General features: G+C 34.7%; 2 protein-coding genes and 1 pseudogene across 2 annotated transcripts; all 3 read left to right on the plus strand.

Moving 5' to 3' along the window:
* LOC130726434 (WAT1-related protein At1g68170-like) lies at positions 1–7,238 on the plus strand (annotated as a pseudogene).
* A 132-nt stretch (positions 7,239–7,370) lies between these two features.
* Positions 7,371–11,526, plus strand: LOC130726433 (WAT1-related protein At1g68170-like). The gene is made up of 7 exons (XM_057577696.1): positions 7,371–8,398; positions 8,565–8,627; positions 9,409–9,525; positions 9,945–10,200; positions 10,321–10,479; positions 10,564–10,715; positions 11,101–11,526. The coding sequence occupies exons 1-7, from the start codon at positions 8,205–8,207 to the stop codon at positions 11,351–11,353; spliced, it is 1,194 nt and encodes a 397-aa protein (XP_057433679.1). The 5' UTR covers positions 7,371–8,204; the 3' UTR covers positions 11,354–11,526.
* Positions 11,527–15,701: 4,175 nt separating this feature from the next.
* Positions 15,702–18,027, plus strand: LOC130722396 (WAT1-related protein At1g68170-like). The gene is made up of 7 exons (XM_057573104.1): positions 15,702–16,023; positions 16,113–16,175; positions 16,331–16,447; positions 16,519–16,771; positions 16,879–17,037; positions 17,133–17,284; positions 17,539–18,027. Exons 1-7 carry the CDS (start codon positions 15,830–15,832, stop codon positions 17,711–17,713), a joined length of 1,113 nt encoding a protein of 370 aa, XP_057429087.1. The 5' UTR covers positions 15,702–15,829; the 3' UTR covers positions 17,714–18,027.
* Positions 18,028–18,901: the final 874 nt, after the last annotated feature.

An 18,901-nucleotide genomic window follows, 5' to 3' on the forward strand; every position in this document is an offset into this window, starting at 1 on the left:
ATGAGTGACCTCCTATGAGCTTTTCTCGAGAAACACATGACATGAGTAGGGTGTTTTGTAGGGTGAACTAGTGTTTAGTTGTTTCACATGTATAAGAGAATTTCTGACCATTGGATTTAATAGTTTTTGTAATGAATGGTCACGATTAATTACCGAGGTCCTCCGCTTCTCCCACCACAACGTGTTTCCCGGTCACTTCTCCGGCAACTCACAACGCTCCACATGACGGAGGTTGAAGCCCTCGACGAGATCGGCAACAGATTCTCATTCCCCTCCGGCAATTGCTTCATCTTGTTCAGAACACCTGATTGTGCACCGTTTCATGTTGGATTTGAGTAAGCACACTTCAGAACCACCCAGATCTTTCATTTTTAGTGATTGTATGTATGCAGAGCAGAACCAGAGTAATGGAGATATATTTTAATTTCTTGCATGCACTTATGGTTTACTTAGATACCTTAAAAAGTTAATAATGTTGCAAACTCTCTTCGTAACTGTTTGGTTTTCAGTTGGGTGAACGTGAAAACACATTCACATATTTACTCAACCCAACAAGTGCATTCCGCTGGCTGAAAGTGCATTGGAAATCGTGATATCGAATTCCAATGCTTCAAACAGACTTCTTAACTGAAAACCAAACAGACACTTCTATGTTGCAGTCTGAATTTTTTATTGTTCTTCTATGTTTCAGCCTGAAATTTTGAAGAAACAAGGCTATTATTTGGTGATAACAAGGAGAGTCATATTATTCATGATATGGTGTTGCCGTGTTGGACAAGTAAGTTAGTGCAGAAAATGTCTTAGAAGAAAGATAATACTTTCTATTAGAAACATGATTCAAATGTTAAATTGATATTTTCCATTTTGTAGCCTTTTCTTTTGATTATGTTCAAGATATTTTTTTGTAGTGGTTGGAAGATGTTTGTGTTCTGTTTTAGTATTGTGACTTGTGAGTGTAAGTTTTGTACTTTTCACTGCTATGTCTCTTGGATGAGGAATGTTTCGGTGTTATGTATAAAATATCTGTTTAGTTTTCAAATTCTAGCCAAAGGGTGACTTGAGAAACAAACTAACAATTTTTTTTAAAAAAAATTATAGACAAAGGGTGACTAGAGAAACAAACAAACAAATAAATTTTTGTTTTTAAATTCTAGCCAATACAACCTTTCTTTAAAAGTTAGTGCTTGCATAAATTTCAGTTTTTCTATTCCTCATTCACTATAGTATCACACTGTCTTTTTAAGTGAAATTTAATCCCATTTTTAGAGTGGGACGTTGCCTTGGCCAGTCGCAGTGGTGTCACTGACTAAAAATGAAGGACATTGGCAATGTGGTGCAGGGGTTGAAGCCAACGTTGCTAATGGTGGTGGTGCAAATAGCATTTACTGGGCTGTATGTGCTGCTAAAGCTCGCCGCAGACGATGGCATGAGCTTAACGGTGCTTACTGCCTACAGAAATGTATTTGCTACAGCTTTCATAGCTCCACTTGCTCTCATCATTGAATGGTTCGTTCCTTCTTCAATTGATAATAACTGCATTAGTTATGGCTCCAACTGATATGCTTTTGGTTGTCCATGAATTACGTTATCAGGAAGAAGAGGGCAAAGATGAATTGGACAGTGCTGTTTCAGTCATTTCTATGCGGTTTATTTGGGTATGTAATTAATGTCATGTTCCTTTATATATATCATTTCATTGATGCTCCTTATGGATCAAATTTAGAAGCACTGATACTTGCATTAATTTCTTTCACGTATCTTGATATTCATTTGCAAAGTACTCAACTCAATCTTTCTTCTTTCACACTCCTAGTTTATATACTCATAACTAATTTAGTACATCTTCTAAATAAGTTGTCTTACATATAATCTTAGCATTGTATAAGATATGCCGTCTTCGAAGCAAATAAGAATAAATTGTCCTCTTGGAAGCAAAAGTCTCACTCTTTCGGGGGCGTATCTGCCTTATTAAATCGTTATCTTCCTTACTCTTGGTTTTTATTTCTTTCTTCAAAAGTCCTAAATGTGTTGCTAAAGTTCATAAGCGATCCAAAGTAGGTTCTTATGGGGAGGGGATGAGGAGCTTGGGTTAAATGGGATAGTGTGTGCTGTTCAAAAGAAACTAGGGGGCTGGGAATTAGGGATTTGGAGATATTTAATAAAGCGTTTCTTGGGAAATGGAGATGGGGGTTAGTTAGTGAACAAGATATATTATGGTACAGGACGCAGGGTATTAAAAGCTAAATATGTGGTTGCTGTTGAGGGTGGCCAGGAATGAGACTTAAAAAACGGGTCATTTTGGTGGAGGGATGTGGGGAGTGCATGTGGGAGTGAGGGGGGGGGGGGGGTGTAGCTGGTTTGAGAACAACATTGGAAAGAAAATTGGGTATGGGGAAAAGGTGAAGTTTTGGCATGACGCATGGGTAGGGAAGAGAGATTAAAAATATAATACAAGAGATTGTAGGATATTTCCGATCAACAACATCATATAGTGAGTGAGATTTGATAAATGGGTGGCGGGAGCTTGGGTCTGAGAATTTAAATGGAGAACACTGTTGTTTGAATGGGAGAAACAATTGTATGCAAGTTTGATGTGGGATATAAAATAAATTCACTTGAAGCACGAGGTTGAGGGTATGTGGTGTTGGAATGCAAATGCAACAGGGAGTAATTCTGTAAAATTGGCATATGTTGTGATTCATGATTGAGATTGCCAAATTGACAAAGCTCTTTTCAGAAATCTATGGAAGGTCGTGGCTCCATCCAAGGTCAATGCTTTTGTTTGGCATGTTATGTTGGATAGGATTCAAATGAAGACTAATTTGAGAAAGGAAAATATAATCAATTCTGAATTAGAATGCTTATGTTCATTTTGTCATATTGAGGAAGAAACCACAAGTCATCTTCTATTGATGTGTTTGATTTCTTCAATTATATGGATCATCTGTTACAAGTGGCTGGGTTTTCAAACTTCATTACCTGCATATGCTGTTTCTCATTGGCTCATTGAGTGAGGAAAACAAGTTAGCTTGGCAGACAGTTTGGGTTGCAGTGGTTTGGTCCCTATGGATTCTTAGAAATAGTTTTTTATTTCATGAGGAGGAAGCAAATGTTGTGGATTTGATTATTTTTAGATCTTGGTGTTGGTTGATAGCGAAACTAAGGGAGTTTTCGTTTTCTTTATTTGAGTGGTCTATGGAACCTATGATGTTTTTATCTGCTTTCTAAGTGAAGAAGTTCAATTAACTTTTTAATGAATGGGAGTCAGAACCTTTTACTAGGGGTGGGCTGCTGCTGTCATCAAGTGGCTTATTGTAATTGCAGGGTAGTCCATCTTTGGATTTATACTTGAATTGAAGGTTCAGTTATTGTGTTTTTGTGCTGGGTACACAACTACACATTACATAACCGGTCCCACTGTGCTTCTTTTTATTCATGTTTGGCTTATTAAAAAAAGATTTGTCGTCTATTACTTCATTTAAAGTGACATGGAGCTAAATTTTGATTTGATTATGCAGAGGAGCATCTCAAATTTTTTACCTAGAGGGTTTGGCTTTAACTTCGGTAACGTTTGCAACTTCCATGTCCAACCTTGCACCAGCCATAACCCTTATCATAGCTGTTTCCTTCAGGTAAGTTACCATTGCTTTTACTTTACTAACATTCTGTTTTCAACTTGTTTCAATACAAACTAATTCTCTTTTTTACCCCGGATTTGTCAAGTGGAAAATTAAATGGACTGCTAGTGTAATCCAGGTACATAAATGACTTTCAGAAAAGTTCCCCTTTTGTTTTAATACTTTTTTGGATCTATTTCATATTTATGTTTTGTCTAAATCACTCATGTGGGTAACTTAATCTCATCCTATTGGATCAATAGAATTATTTATTAAATAAATTCACTTATCTTAACATCATTGGCCCATTTAGGATGTGGTCACTTGAGTAATTTAGCCAATCCCTACAATTATAAGATCACAAAAATAAATGAATGGATGTTTCAATAATATTACTGTTTAAAGACTATTTAGTATTTACACAATCTTCATTCATATTCGTTCGTGTATCTTGTACAAAAAAATTCTTAATATTAAAGAGAATTCATTTTCCTTATTCAACATTTGTCAGATTGGAAAAAATAAATCTAAAAACGACAGCAGGGAAGGCTAAGATAGTGGGTACAATAACTGGAATTGGTGGGGCAATGGTACTGACTTTGGTTAGAGGCAAGGAAATCAAGATAGGGTCCTTCCACATTAACATTTTGCATCACCAAAACGGCACGCACCCACACGCTAGTACCGGTGATAACCTCTTGGGTGCTCTTTGCAGCCTAGCCTATTGCACCTCTTATGCATTGTGGCTCATAGTTCAGGTCTGTTTAATTTGGTTTAGCAACTAATCTTTTGTTTTGTGATAATTAGTTCCTTTCTATTATGTGGCTGTTCTTTGCATGTATTATTACTACAACAATTTTTAATAAGCAATATTTATTTAACATAAAAAAAAAACAATATCTACTTATTAACTCTTTGATCTTGAATTAATGTGTCTCAGAAAAAGATGACTAAAAGGTACCAGAGTCATTACACAAGCACCGCGTTAATTTCGTTTTGGGCTTCAGTGCTATCCATTGTGTTTGCTCTTTGCATTAAGAGAGATTGGAGTGAGTGGAGGTTGGGTTGGAATATTAGACTCCTAACTGTTGCTTATGCGGTATGCTACTCGCTTAATAATTATAATTATTATAATACATATCATCCATGCATCTGCTTGATGAATTTGAATCCTCTACAGCAGATATTTTCTGCAGCTCCTTCCTGCATAATCATAGACATTGCTTTTTTCAATTAATGGTTAAGATCAGTCTAAGAATAAAGATTATTAAATTATTAAAATTATGGTTAGTTGTCTGCTGCAGAGACTGCAGAGGCAGTAGAGGATCCAAATTCCATTAATTATGTATGGTACTAAGTAAATTTATATATAATACTATTCTATGGCTTTTTTTCTTTTGCACACCTTTTATTTGAACTTTTCTGAAAACGAAGATAAACGTGTTGTATTGAAATGTGTGTTTTCTTCTTTTTTTAATCTAGAAAATAATATAAAAATTGGTGTAATAAAGATAATGTGGAAAAATATATCAATATGGATTATTAATTCTATAAAGGAAAAAATGATGTGAATTGCGTGGTGTAGGGTGCAGTGATTTCTGGACTGGTTGTGGTTGTAATGTCATGGTGTGTCCAGATGAGAGGCCCGTTTTTTTGTCTCTGTTTTCAATCCTCTGCCGCTTGTGATTTTAGCCTTCGCTGGTTCTACGATATTGAATGAGAAGCTGTACCTTGGAAGGTACGTGTCTCGAAATTTCTAGTTATTCTCACAATATATAGTACAATACTTCATATTTTGTATTGCTTCATAAATTAGATGTTCACCTACAAATGGAGGGTTGACATTATCCATTTAATTTATTGCTGTGCTTTCAAATTAAGATATTTTTTATTAATTTCAGCATCATTGGATCATTGTTGATTGTATGTGGCTTATATGCGGTTATATGGGGTAAAAGCAAAGAGATCATGGATCAGAAGAGACCATTGGTGTCTTCAAATGAATCCAATACAGTCAAAATAGTGTTGAGGTGTACAGGATCAGAAGAGAAAAGTAACAGCAATGGTAGACAAGTGATTAGGGTTGATGAAGATTCATCAGCAGATGGACATGAAGAGCAAAGTGCACATGTCCACAATCAAGGAAAAGAATAAAGTTCTAGCTAGTAATGCCTGAATATTCAACTCTGTTTAGTCTTAATTTATGCCGATAGAGTTAGATAGTACAGTGGAAATATTGGCATCCTTTTCAATCATAAAATGTTAATAAACACCTATATTAGGAAGAGATGGAAAGAAAAAGGAGAGTTAAGTGATAATGTGAAATATTATGTAATAATAAGGAAGAGTTAGAGAGAGAAAAATCCACAAATCTTATATTTATGGTATTATAATATTATTTAACTGCATGCACTGATATTTCACAATATATTTAGTATATTTTAGGATTAAATATATTTTTAGTCCCTGTATATAGGGTGAAATCTAAATTGGCCCCTCAAAATTTTGCAACGTTACTAGTCCCTCAAGCATTTTTTTTAATTTGAATAAGTCCTTGTGATGTTCTCCAGCCTACATGGTAAGCCTGCCTAGTAGGGTTGTCCACATAGACTTTTTGCATCAGTTTTGGTCCTTTCAAAAAAAAAGTTCGTCAGATTGGGTCCATTCTCCTCCCCTTCTTCTTACTCAAATCCTAGCACCACCTTCCCTGGTTGCGGTCATGACTCCACCACCATGGGGACTTCTTGGGAGTTCCCAAGTTTTCATGAATAAGATTGTTTTCTTCTTCCAAGAAAAAAGAACTTCTTCTCCATTGGGACTCTACTCTCTCAATGTGGTTTCTCCTTTACTAGGTGAAATTGTCTCATTTTCACATTTAGAAAAGGAAAAAAATCTGTTCACACCCTAAATTCATCTAAAACAGAGAGAAATTGGAATAGAAGATCGAGAAATGAGTGATGTGTTAGGAATGGAAGAGAGAGATATGAAGAGAAAGTGGGTGAAAAGAGGATGGAAAAGTAAATGGAGTTGGAGTGTGAATGTATCAAAATTAAAAATAATTAGTGATTATTAGTCGATACACAATTGTATTCTCTCTTGAGGTTTGAAAATACCTTGGGATGATGCAAATGGCATTGGGCTGCTTTATGAACTTTTATTTAAAATCTTGGAAAAATAAACGGTCTTGATACTTAGACCCTTAGATTGCGACGTCTATGGGACACAGATTTTTGGTGTATCTTAACCCCCCTGTATGTTAAAAAAACCGTTGAAAGTTTTATAGCACATGATCTTGTGGTTCAGAGTTGGGTGTAAATGGTCATCTTTGGTGTTGCGTTTGGAGGTTAATTATAAGGAATGCACTATGTGAATTGAGTGTCTTGTTCAATTAGTGTATTTTGGTGGTGTGGGCTTCTTGGTCATGGGTAGCACTATTGTAGTATTGGTTCAGTTGGATCTTCAGTGAGGGAGACTCACGTTTTTGGTGTCATGCAATTACAGCATGTTTTCTTTTTCAGAATCTTTGTGCCAGTTTGGAGGTTTCAAATATTTGTCCTTGCATTGGTGGATGCTGGAGTTTGGTCGGTGTTTGTGTTCTGTTTGTATTTGGTGGGTGTTCTGCATTTACTTTATACTGCCATGACTACCAGAGGAGGTGTTCTGGAAGTATTCATATCAGCTTGGGTATCTTTGTCCCCATTGAGTAGACTGTTTCTCATCATATTATGAAACTTTTGTATTTAAAAAAAATCTAGCCATATGGTGACTTGAGAAACAAACAAATTAAGTTAGTCCGCATGGCCGGTCCCCTAGACGCCGCAGTGTTTCACCTCATGGTCGCAGCTACAGCAGGTCACCACCTCCTTACCGTGCTCGTGAGGAGGTGCCTTATTCTAATGGAAATGGGCTTAGGGAAAGGCACCGAAGCAGAAGTTGATTTTAAATTTGGTAACTGCAATTAAGAGGACAGTGAGATTTTGTTAATGTAGTGGTGCTTGGACTTGCAGTATGTGTCTGTTTTGTTGGGCAACGCCCTGAGTTTCTACTCTTGTATTTGATTAGATACTTTATTGATGTCTCAGGTAATGTTTCTTTTTTCTATGCAAGAATGCTTGTAGTCTAGTTGCATGTCCATTAAGGTTGTTGCTACTATTTGTTAGAGATTCTGATCTTTCTAAGACATATGCTTGGCTACTCTAAAAAAAATGGATGTAAGGTAGACAACTTTTTTTGAAAAGTTAGTGTTTTAACTCGTTTAATATCTCTGCTTTAGTTTTATTTCACTGTCATATTATATTTCTGTTTTTTTCCTTATCACACTATCATTATAATTAATAGTTGTAGAGAAAGTGCAACATTAAACGGTGCAAACAAATACAGGCTAATTTTGGATATCAGTTGCACTCATACAAGATGACGTTAGCACGCACTAAAGTAACCTGAATCTTATTATATATAGCTCTAGCACTCAGTTTCTCTATCTCTCATTCACCACTATCACACTGTCTTATGTGAAATTTAAGCCCATTTTCAGAGTTGGACGTTGGTGTGACCAGTGGTAGTGGTAACCTGTGACACTTACTAAAGATGAAGAAGATTGGCAATGTGGTGCAGGGTTTGAAGCCAATGATGCTAATGGTAGCAGTGCAGGTATCATATGTTGGGGCAAATGTACTGTACAAGCTGGCCATAAACGATGGCATGAGCTTGAGGGTGGTTATTGCCTACCGCTATGTATTCGCTACAGCTTCTATAGCTCCACTTGCGCTCATTCTTGAAAGGTTAATTCAATCTTCAATTAATAAGATTATTTGAGAAAAATCCTTTGAAGAGCGTGTCTTTTCATTGCTAGTTGTAGAAAAATGAGAAGCCATAGCAATATTAAAACACCCCATAACATAGATATATCCAGCTGATATGATTTTTGTCATCCATGAATGTTAACAGGAAGAAGAGGTCAAAGATGACTTGGAATGTGCTGTTTCAGTTATTTCTGTGCGCTTTATTTGGGTATGTATGTAGTGTCATGTTTATTGATATGCTCCTTTATTGTATATCATCATTTGATTGATGCTCTTCAATTTAGTTTGGAACGAATTTTGAAGCACCAGTACTTGCATTAATTTCTTTCACGTATCCTGTTATTCATTTGTGAATTATTCAACTCAATCTTTCTTCTTTCACTCGTACATATATTGCCACATATATTTGCAAAGTTTGAGTTAGATTTCTGTTCCAAAGTTCAAGCATACAACATCTAAACAAAACCATGTACTGATTAGATAAAGTAATATCTACAGATTTGATACATTCACACTCAGCTTCTCTTCTATCTCACTTCCACCCACTTTCTCTTCTTATCTCTTTATGTTTTTACTATCACATCACATATTATATGACTCATTGCTCTCTCTTGTATTCCTATCTCTCTCTGGATGGGAGTGAAGTTGTGGTGTTAACTATGAAGTAAGATCTTAGTTTAATTTTTTTAAGATTCTAGTTAAAATTTCCTATCACATCACATGTCATAAATCTAATTTTGGAGATCTCCATTAATCGCATTTAACTTTTTAATGCTAACTTCATAACATATCTTAAAGTACTAGGAGTCTGTTTGGACACAAACTGAAAAGCACATATTGGAACTTATCTACTAAAAAACACTAGATAAGCTCTGATAGCTGCTCTAATTTGGTCCACATCCAAAAGATCATAGATAAGACATGTTATCTATTACTTCGTTAAAGTGACACTGAGGTTAACTTTGATTTGATTTGATTTGATTATGCAGAGGAGTATTAACTCAAAATTTCTACTTAGAGTCCCTGGTTTTAACTTCGGTAACGTTTGCATCCGCCATGTCCAACCTTGGATCCGCTATAACCTTTATCATGGCCGCTTCCTTCGGGTAAATAACCATTGCTTTAATTTTACTTTACTAAAATTCTATTTTCAACTTCTTCTAATTCAAACTAATGCTCTCTTATTTACCAAAAAAAAAAAAAACTAATGCTCTCTTTTCCTCGGATTTGTCTATCAAGTGGAAAAATTAGATGGACTGCTAGTGTAATCCAGGTATCAAATGACTTTCAGAAAATTTTATAATACCCTTTTGGATCAATTTCTTTACCAAACAATTATAAGATCACAAAATTATTTGAATGGAAGTTTCAATAACAAAGTTTATGTCTTTTAACTTAGTGGAGTATTTTTTGTATGATTACTTACCTCATTTTCATCCTCTGACCCAACCATATTCATTTGTGTATCTTGTACAAAAAAATTCTTCATATTAAAGAGAATATTCCTCATTTAACATGTCCTCAGATTGGAAAAAGTCAATTTGAAAACGGCAGCAGGTAAAGCTAAGATAGTGGGTACAGTAACTGGAATTACTGGGGCAATGGTACTGACTTTGGTTAAAGGCATGGAAATCAAAATGGGGTCCTCCCACGTACATCTTTTGCATCACCAAAACGGTGCGCACCCTCACGCTAATACCGGTGGTACCGGTAAGAACCTCTTGGGTGCTCTTTTCAACCTAGCCAGTAACATCGCTTTCTCATTGTGGCTCATAATTCAGGTCAGTTTAATCTTTTATTTTGTGATGAGTTAGTTCCTTTGTATTTTTTGTATGTATTGTTACTACAACGAGTAATAACCATTGTTTTGTTTTATTTGCTTTTTAATTAATGTGTCTCAGAAAAAGATAACTGACAAGTACCAGAGTCATTACACAACCACCACGTTGATATCGTTTTGGGCATCAGTGATATCCATTGTGTTTGCTCTTTGCACTGAGAGGGATTGGAGTCAGTGGAGGCTGGGTTGGAATGTTAGATTATTAACTGTTGCTTATGCGGTATGCTATTCGCTTAATAATTATATTAATATAATGCTGACTTTAAGCAATCATCATAATTATATATGAATTGTACTGGTGTAGGGTATAGTGGTTTCTGGACTGGTGGTGGTTGTACTTTCATGGTGTATCCAAATGAGAGGCCCGTTGTATGTATCTGTTTTCAATCCCCTGGGGCTTGTGATTTTGGCCTTCGCTTGTTCTCCGCTATTGAACGAGAACATATACCTTGGAAGGTACGTATTATTAGAAGTTAGTACATTTCTTATTCTGTTTTGCCAGCAGTTGTTAGTTTTACTCGTTCTGTTATTAGTTTCACAATTAGTCAAAGCAGTTACTTAGCTTAGTGCTATATATAGTTGAAGTGTACTATTGATTCATTCAGAATAAGAAATTACATTCTCAAACACTCTCTGTTCAATCTTCTGTTACGTATCTAGGTTTTTCTTGTTATTTTCACAATATAGTCTCATAGAGTACCATGCTTATGATGTTTTGTATTGCTTTTTATATATAGCTTAATTGTTCACATACAAGTATGTAGCTCTGAAATTTTAATCATTGGAGTTAATTTCAGCATTAATCCATTTAGTTTCAAGAATATTTGTTACTTAATTTCAGCATCATTGGAGCAGTGTTGATTGTCTGTGGCTTATATGCGGTTATATGGGGTAAAAGCAAAGAGATGAAGATAAGTCCATTGGTGTCTTCTAATGAATCGGATACGGTTGAAATAGTCTTGAGATCTACAGGACCAGAAGAGAAAAGCAACAAGAATATTGGTATACAAGTGATTAGGGATGATGAAGATTTACCAGCAGATGGACATGAAGAGCTAAGTACTGCACATGTCCACAATCAAGAAAAAGAATAAAGTCTTAGTAATATAGTGCCTGAATAATTCAACTCTCTAACTTCTGCTGATAGAGATTGATAGTGACACTCATTCGTGTATGTATGTACATGCATAAAGTCAAGTGGCTACTTCATCTATTTCCACCCATAAGGCATAAATATAGTTGGCATTTACTGATTCACCTGATTTCAGCAAGGAGTTAAAGCACATAATGAAAGTGGCCAAGAAATATCCAAAAAAAGAAATTGGCCTAGTGTGTGTGTGGGTGTTAATACTACCAAATGAAGGAATATGCCCCATGATGCATTTTTAGAAAGCTTAGACAGTATAATTAACAGTTGGAGTGTGATTGAGGATGAGGGGTGCAGTTCTCATCTTAGTTGTTAATTTCACTGTCCCTAAAATTTACTAATATATTTCTTAGTGGCATTTACTGTCTTGCATTCACATGCTTATATCACAATCAACATAGCTCCAACGGGAAGCATGTTTGGTGCAAGCACGAAAGCTAGGTAGTTTCAATAGTTATGACCAAATTTATCATGGAATCTGATCTTGCATGTCTAGTCTAGGTGTGTGCTAAACTGTCGTTTAACCAAATATGTATGTATATGTATTAAACCTGAATTTCCATTTTTAAGTTTTATGAAGTCTCATTATTATTTCACAAAGTTTATGAGTTCGGCATACTGGGAGATGTCTTAATCTTTCATATTGAATTAAAATCTAATTAATAGTAATTATAATTTTAATTAAGTATTCAATCAAAAGAAGATCTTTATTTTTCAATATGTTCTTAATTTTCTACGTTCAATCAAAGATCAAATTAAATTTGATATTCATTAATAATCACGGGATTGTTTTTTACCCATAAGTGTAAAATTTAAAAAATTCCTGAACTAACAATTTTTGAACATTGTTATTAAACTCGTGGTCGACTCACATCAATATACGGAGTTAATAAGTCATTGGTTAAATCAGTGAATCATTGAATTTTTTTTTGCATAATCTTTGGTCTTATCCTCAAAACTCTAAGCTTTCTCTATTCCATTGCCCTTCTATCCATTAACTATCTTTATCCCTCCTAAAAAGTAGTTGAATGCATGCTCATGAGAACCATATCTTGGGCTCTAGTTTGCTATTCCTGGTCCAACTCGCCCATTTGCATAAAGACCAAATGCATTTGAATTTGTTGACAAAACAAAAATGGGGTCAATTCTTAAATTTCTGTTTTACCAAAAATTCAAGCTCTTGGACCTCAAAGTCCTCTAATGCATCAATATAGTCCATTGGATTCCATTATAATTCATGCCCACGACCGTTAAGTACAATTGCAGCTGGATGATCCTTATAAATATTCTTTTTCGGATTAAATTTTAAACATCACTCCAACTGCAATGATTACCACACATTTATCAATGGTTTTTAGTTTTCCTTGGCTTAAATAAATAGATGCATGGTCAAATATTTGCATTCTTTCTATGCATGTACTAAACATGAGATGCTAAGTGAAGGCCTTAAATCTCATCAAGAAAATATTCATAATCTTCTTATTTGCTTTACCTTTCAATGCTTAACATTTAGTGGCTAAGCTTTATAGGACCATTCAGTAACTCAATACTATACTGATTTCTATTCAGAGCCTCCTGATGAATGAAGCTAAACTGAGTAATTCAAACACCTATCAATGAAATTTATGGTTAGCTTAAATTATCATTTTAATTGTATACTTCCTTTTTACCATTCAATGGTGTGATTGGCCTACTTGGTTTTTTCCTGTTCTGTAAACTGTAAACGCTTCTTATCCCTGCTTCACTTCATTAGCGGGAGGTAGGCTTGGAAGAATTCAGAGAAAGTGGAGTCTGAGTTTGAAGGCTTGGAAGAATTTGGTGGACATGTCATGCATGCTTGTGACTACAAATCTGGGGAGAGGTATAAGTGTCAGCGAGTTGATGTTGTACTGACTGATTTTTTAGTATTTTTCTTCATTTATATATCTCCTTTTTTTAAAAAGTATTTATTATATATCTCCTTTGATTATGAATCATGCTCTTGTAGAATCTTTTAAAGATAATTGTTTGTTTGATGCATGTGTTAGCACATGATAATGTTCATTTTTTTCAGTATTTTTCTTTCTTTTTCAGTTTTTAAACAAGAACCGGTTCTCTCAGAAAATATTTTCTTAAATTGGTTCGGTTCAGTATCAAAATGTTGAAACTGGTTCTGTTTTCCCAAACTGCTCTTTCGGTTCAGTTCAGCTCTTTGTTTGAACTTTGAACCATGAAAGTCCTAGTACTCAATCACTGTAGATTAGTTAGGAATTGATAAGAAAGAAATTAACATTTACACTTTAACTAGCAATCACTTGTGGTCCTGGGTTTTTGCTAGAAATTTTCTAGCAATACAGCCAGGAAAGGAAAAACGTTGACATAATTTTGCTATAACTTGGCTGCTAAATAGCTAACAAAATTAAATTTACTGCCCAAATATTTAACAGCCAATCAGCCACTTATTTCATGGTACCAACATTTTGGCAGCTAAACAGTAGTGTTTGTAGCCAAACACTTTTTGCTAAAATTTGTTTTAAGAATTTTTTGGTAGTTAATCTCCAACTTTCTTGTGGTGATTATTAGGTGCGAACTGCGAACAAATAAATATTGTGTTTGTATATCAATTGGCACATGTGCAAAGGCATGTTAGCACATAACTATGAATCTTCATTTACATTGTACCCAACTAGTATCCCAATACATATAAATTATAGAATTGTATATGAGTTGGGTTGGATGAATTTTTAGGCTAATCATGATCCGAACTTATTAAAACTGTTTGGAGTGAGTTGAGTTTCGTGAAATTCACCTACGGACTCGAACCAACCCAATCCGACAATCTTCGGTTGGTTTTGATGGGTTGATTGAATCGCTATATTAAAATAATAATAAATCTAAAAAACAAGTACTTCAAGTCTCCAACATGCAATTACATCATATGCTCATAATTACCGTCTACAGACATTCATACAACAACACATAACTAAACAAATACTCTTAGTCTTTAAATATAACAAATAATTACAAACAAATTAGTCTTCAAGTCTCCTAAAAACCACTCTAGACTTTAAGATTGTGAGTGAATAAATTAGGTTTTTCAGATTTTTCATTAAGTAGTAGGTTAAGTAAAAATTAAAATTATTAAAAATATATATTAAATAGTATATTATTATTATATGATTGGATTTTGGGTTAGGTTGAATGGATTATTATGAAATCCGACATTCGATCTAAAGATGATTGAATTGTAATAAAATATATCTGATAGATCCGTTTACCCAATTCAACCCGTATTTTTACCATTGAATTGAGTTGGGTTGGGCGGTTTTGTTGGGTTAACATGGCCATCTGTACCCCTAATAAATTCACTATTCTTTATAGTTTAATCTCAATGAATTTCCCAACTTTGAATCGGGACACACAGTGTTTACTGACTTACCTTTTTTTTTTTGAAACTTTACGGACTTAGAGCAACTCCAATGGGGGTTGCTTAACCTGGTTCCTTAAGTTAATCTGCGTTCCTTATTTTTCTCCCAATTGGAGCTTGCTGAGGTGGCGTTGCTAACAGCTCAAAGCTAAGCAACGTTGCTTAAATAAGCAACGCTCCTTAACTTGTTGCAGCCATTAAAAAATTGCTTTTTCTCTTTCCATTCAGCAACAGCAACAACAGAATAATCGTTAAAAGAAGAGGGAAGAACAGATCAATGAACAAGCATATCAAACAATACAAGGAAACCCAGAAAAGAGATTTAAATTTCAGAAATTTCAACAACAATCCAAAATTTCAGAAATATATTACAGAAGGGGAAGGGAGATGAACACAGATTAAATTAAAATACACATTTTTTAAACAAATCAAAAGAATTACACAAAAATGGAGAGGATCTCCTCTGAACCTATGAGCCTTTGAGCCTCTGATTCAGCTACCGCCGACCTTTGAGCCTTCGAATTTTAAATATATTTATATTGTTATAAATATTAATTAATATTTAAATTTAAGTCATGCTTAGTTGGAAATAAAAAATATAAACATATGAGGTACAGTGGGGTCCAACTAAAAGTAAAATAAGCAACCATGCACTGGAGTGAATTATGCATGGGTTGCTTATGAGTTGCTTAAATCTCATGTGGCAGTCTGGGCCCACCAGAATAGCATTTAAGCAACCCAATAAGCAACCATGCATTGGAGATGCTCTTACCTTAAAGTATTAAATTATTTTGTTTTATGTGAACTTATGAACTTATAACGTGATGGAAGAATCCACTTTAAAAGTATCACTACTTGCACAAAAATAAATACCCTTGCATTTCCTCTATTGTAGTGCCTTATTATGATTCTAGCACTCCACTCAGTTTCTCTATCTCTCATTCACGATCACACAGTCTTCTTAAGTGAAACTTAAGCCCATATTCAGAGTGTGGTGACAGGTGAAACTGACTAAAGATGAAGAACATTGGCAATGTGATGCAGGGTTTGAAGCCAACCTTGCTAATGGTGGCGGTGCAGATAGTATTTGCTGGGGTGAATGTGCTCTACAAGCTCGCTGTAAATGATGGCATGAACTTGAGAGTGGTTATTGCCTACCGCTTTATATTCGCCACTGCTTTCATAGCTCCACTTGCTCTCATCCTTGAAAGGTTTGTTCCTTCTTCAATTAATAATAATTTCAATTCATGATATAGATTCAACGGATATGCTTTATGTTGTACTCCATGAATGTTTGCAGGAAGAACAGGAGCAAGATGACATGGATGGTGCTGTTTCAGTCTTTTCTGTGTGGTTTATTTGGGTATGTAGAGTCATGTTTATTGATATGTTCCTTTATTATATATCACTTAATTGATGCTCCTTTCAATTTATTATGAACCAAATTTAGAAGCATCCATACCTGCATTAATTTCTTTCATGTAACCTGATATTCATTTCATTGATTTGATTATGCAGAGGAGCATTATCTCAAAACTTCTACTTAGAGTCTCTAGCTTTAACTTCGGTAACGTTTGCATCCGCCATGTCCAACCTTACACCAGCCATAACCTTTATCATGGCTGCTTGCTTCGGGTAAGTAAAGTGCTTTTACTTCATATTCATCAAAGAGTTTAAATTTTAATTAATTTCTCTATTTTCAACAGATTGGAAAGTTTAAATTTGAATACGGTAGCAGGGAAGGCTAAGATAGTGGGAACAATAATTGGAATTGGAGGGGCAATGGTACTGACTCTGGTTAAAGGCATGGAAATTAAAATTGGTTCCTTCCACCATGTACACCTTTTGCATCACCAAAACGGCGCGCATCCACACGGTACTAGCACCGGTAAGAACCTTTTGGGTGCTCTCTGCGCTCTAGCCGGAAGCATATCTTATGCATTATGGCTTATTATTCAGGTCAGTTTAATTTGCAGGTTCAGCAACTAATTAATCTTTTGTTTAGTTTTAGTCCTTCTATATGCTGCAATGTTTGGTTTAATTAATCTTGAACTAATGTGTCTCAGAAAAAAATGACTCAAAGCTACCAGAATCATTACACAAGCACTGCATTGATGTCATTTTGGGCATCAGTGCTATCCATTGTGTTTGCTCTTTGCATTGAAAGAGATTTGAGCCAGTGGAGGCTGGGTTGGAATATTAGGCTCCTAACTGTTGTTTATGCGGTATGCTGTATATTAATGTGTGACTTTTAACATTATCATTATAATTGATTACTAAATCTATAAAGATAAATAATCATGTGAATTGACTGGTGTAGGGTACATTGGTTTCTGGACTGGTGGTGGTTGTAATGTCATGGTGTGTCCAAATGAGAGGTCCATTGTTTGTCTCTATTTTCAGTCCTCTGGTTCTTGTGATTTTGGCCTTTGTTTGTTCTCCTTTATTGAACGAGAACCTATACCTTGGAAGGTACGTAAATCAGCTCAGGATTTTCTTGTTATTCTCACAATATAGTGTGCCTGTTTCGTGTAAATAAGGCAACACAGACACCAACGTCGATCACATTAGATTTTAACATGTTGATTTAAATATGAATTAACATTGACTTCAACAGAAATTCCGTTATTTTTTTATTGCTTTATATCTTAATTGTTCCCCTATACATATCCATATGTCAAATATGGTTTGCTTAAACTATAACTTATTGGTTTTGTTAATTTCAGCATCATTGGAGCAGTGTTGATTGTATGTGGCTTATATGCGGTTATATGGGGTAAAAGCAAAGAGATGAAGATGACTCCATTGGTGTCTTCAAATGAATCTGATGCAGTTGAAATAGTGTTGAGGTGTAAAGGATCACAATCAGAAGAGAAAAGCAACAACAATGGTATAGTATAAGTGATTAGGGATTGAATATGTCAAAAGCAACAGGGAATATGCAAATAATGTACACAGCTTAGCAGCTCAAAGTTAGGCATGTATATAGGTGACATATTCACCTGAATTGAGCAAAAGCTAAAACACATGATGGAAGTGACTGAGTGAGTGGGAGGTGATATATACTACCAAATGAAGGAAAGGAAATATTCCCCATAATATGCATTCATAAAATAACATATTTGGTATGTGATTGAGGATGAGAGGTTCAGTTCTCATCTTAGTTGCTATTTTCACTTTCCCTAGAATTAACTAATATATTCCTTAGTGGTACTTACTATCATGGATTCACATATTTATATCACTCCAACGGGAAGCATGTTATGTGGAAGCTACCAAAAGCTATTAAGTTTCAATATTACTTATGAGTATGACCAAATTTATCATGGAATCTGATCTTGCATTACATGTCGATGAAATGTCTAGGTGTGTACTGCATACTAAATTGTCGTCTAACCAAATATATATGTACATATATTAAATTAAATCTGAATTTAAATTTTTAAGTTTTTATAAAGTCTCATTATTATTTCACAAAGTAATGAGTTGGTCATTAAATTAAAATCTAATTAATAGTAATTTATTTTTAATTAAGTATTCAATCAAAATACATTCTTTATCTTTCAATATGTTCTTAAATTTCTTTGCTCAATCAACATCAAATTAAATTTGATCGTTCTAAATAATCATGAAATTGATTTTCTACCAATTAGTGTGACTTTTTTAAAAAAAGAAATGCTTTTTGTTATGAATTAAGACACCCACGAATTGTAAGAATAAGCCACTACTTTTGCATTTTCTCAAACCATTACATCATAAGTTTACCTTTTAATTTAATTTAATGTACTTCCTTTTTTAAAACAGAAGTATGTTATATATCGTAATCTTGCGTTTCGTTTTGCACTACGTAGCACTACTCTTAAAAAAAATCAAAATCAACATTTTTTTTCTTCTTAAAATCAAGATTTTTGAACTCGTGATCGACTCTCACCAATATACTTTTTTTTCGTTCCATCGGAAAATTACAAGAAAAAAAAAAGACTAAGGGATGCCTAGAGCATCCTTTAACAAAATGGTTTCCAGGTCATGAGGGGAACCATATAGAACTGTTTCCCAGGCAACATGCAAGAAGCTCCAAGTTTAGCTAGG

Source organism: Lotus japonicus, chromosome 6 (genome assembly GCF_012489685.1).
Source record: "Lotus japonicus ecotype B-129 chromosome 6, LjGifu_v1.2".
Lineage (NCBI taxonomy): Eukaryota > Viridiplantae > Streptophyta > Magnoliopsida > Fabales > Fabaceae > Lotus > Lotus japonicus.

Excerpts from the sequence above, each read along its gene's own strand:
- LOC130722396 (XM_057573104.1), top strand. The coding sequence starts at position 15,830 with ATGAAGAACATTGGCAATGTGATGCAGGGTTTGAAGCCAACCTTGCTA. Across the intron at positions 16,448-16,518 it reads ATCATGGCTGCTTGCTTCGG|ATTGGAAAGTTTAAATTTGA; the intron begins GTAAGTAAAGTG and ends TATTTTCAACAG. Across the intron at positions 16,772-16,878 it reads CATTATGGCTTATTATTCAG|AAAAAAATGACTCAAAGCTA; the intron begins GTCAGTTTAATT and ends AATGTGTCTCAG.
- LOC130726433 (XM_057577696.1), top strand. The coding sequence starts at position 8,205 with ATGAAGAAGATTGGCAATGTGGTGCAGGGTTTGAAGCCAATGATGCTA. Across the intron at positions 8,628-9,408 it reads TTTCTGTGCGCTTTATTTGG|AGGAGTATTAACTCAAAATT; the intron begins GTATGTATGTAG and ends TTGATTATGCAG. Across the intron at positions 10,480-10,563 it reads TATTAACTGTTGCTTATGCG|GGTATAGTGGTTTCTGGACT; the intron begins GTATGCTATTCG and ends GTACTGGTGTAG.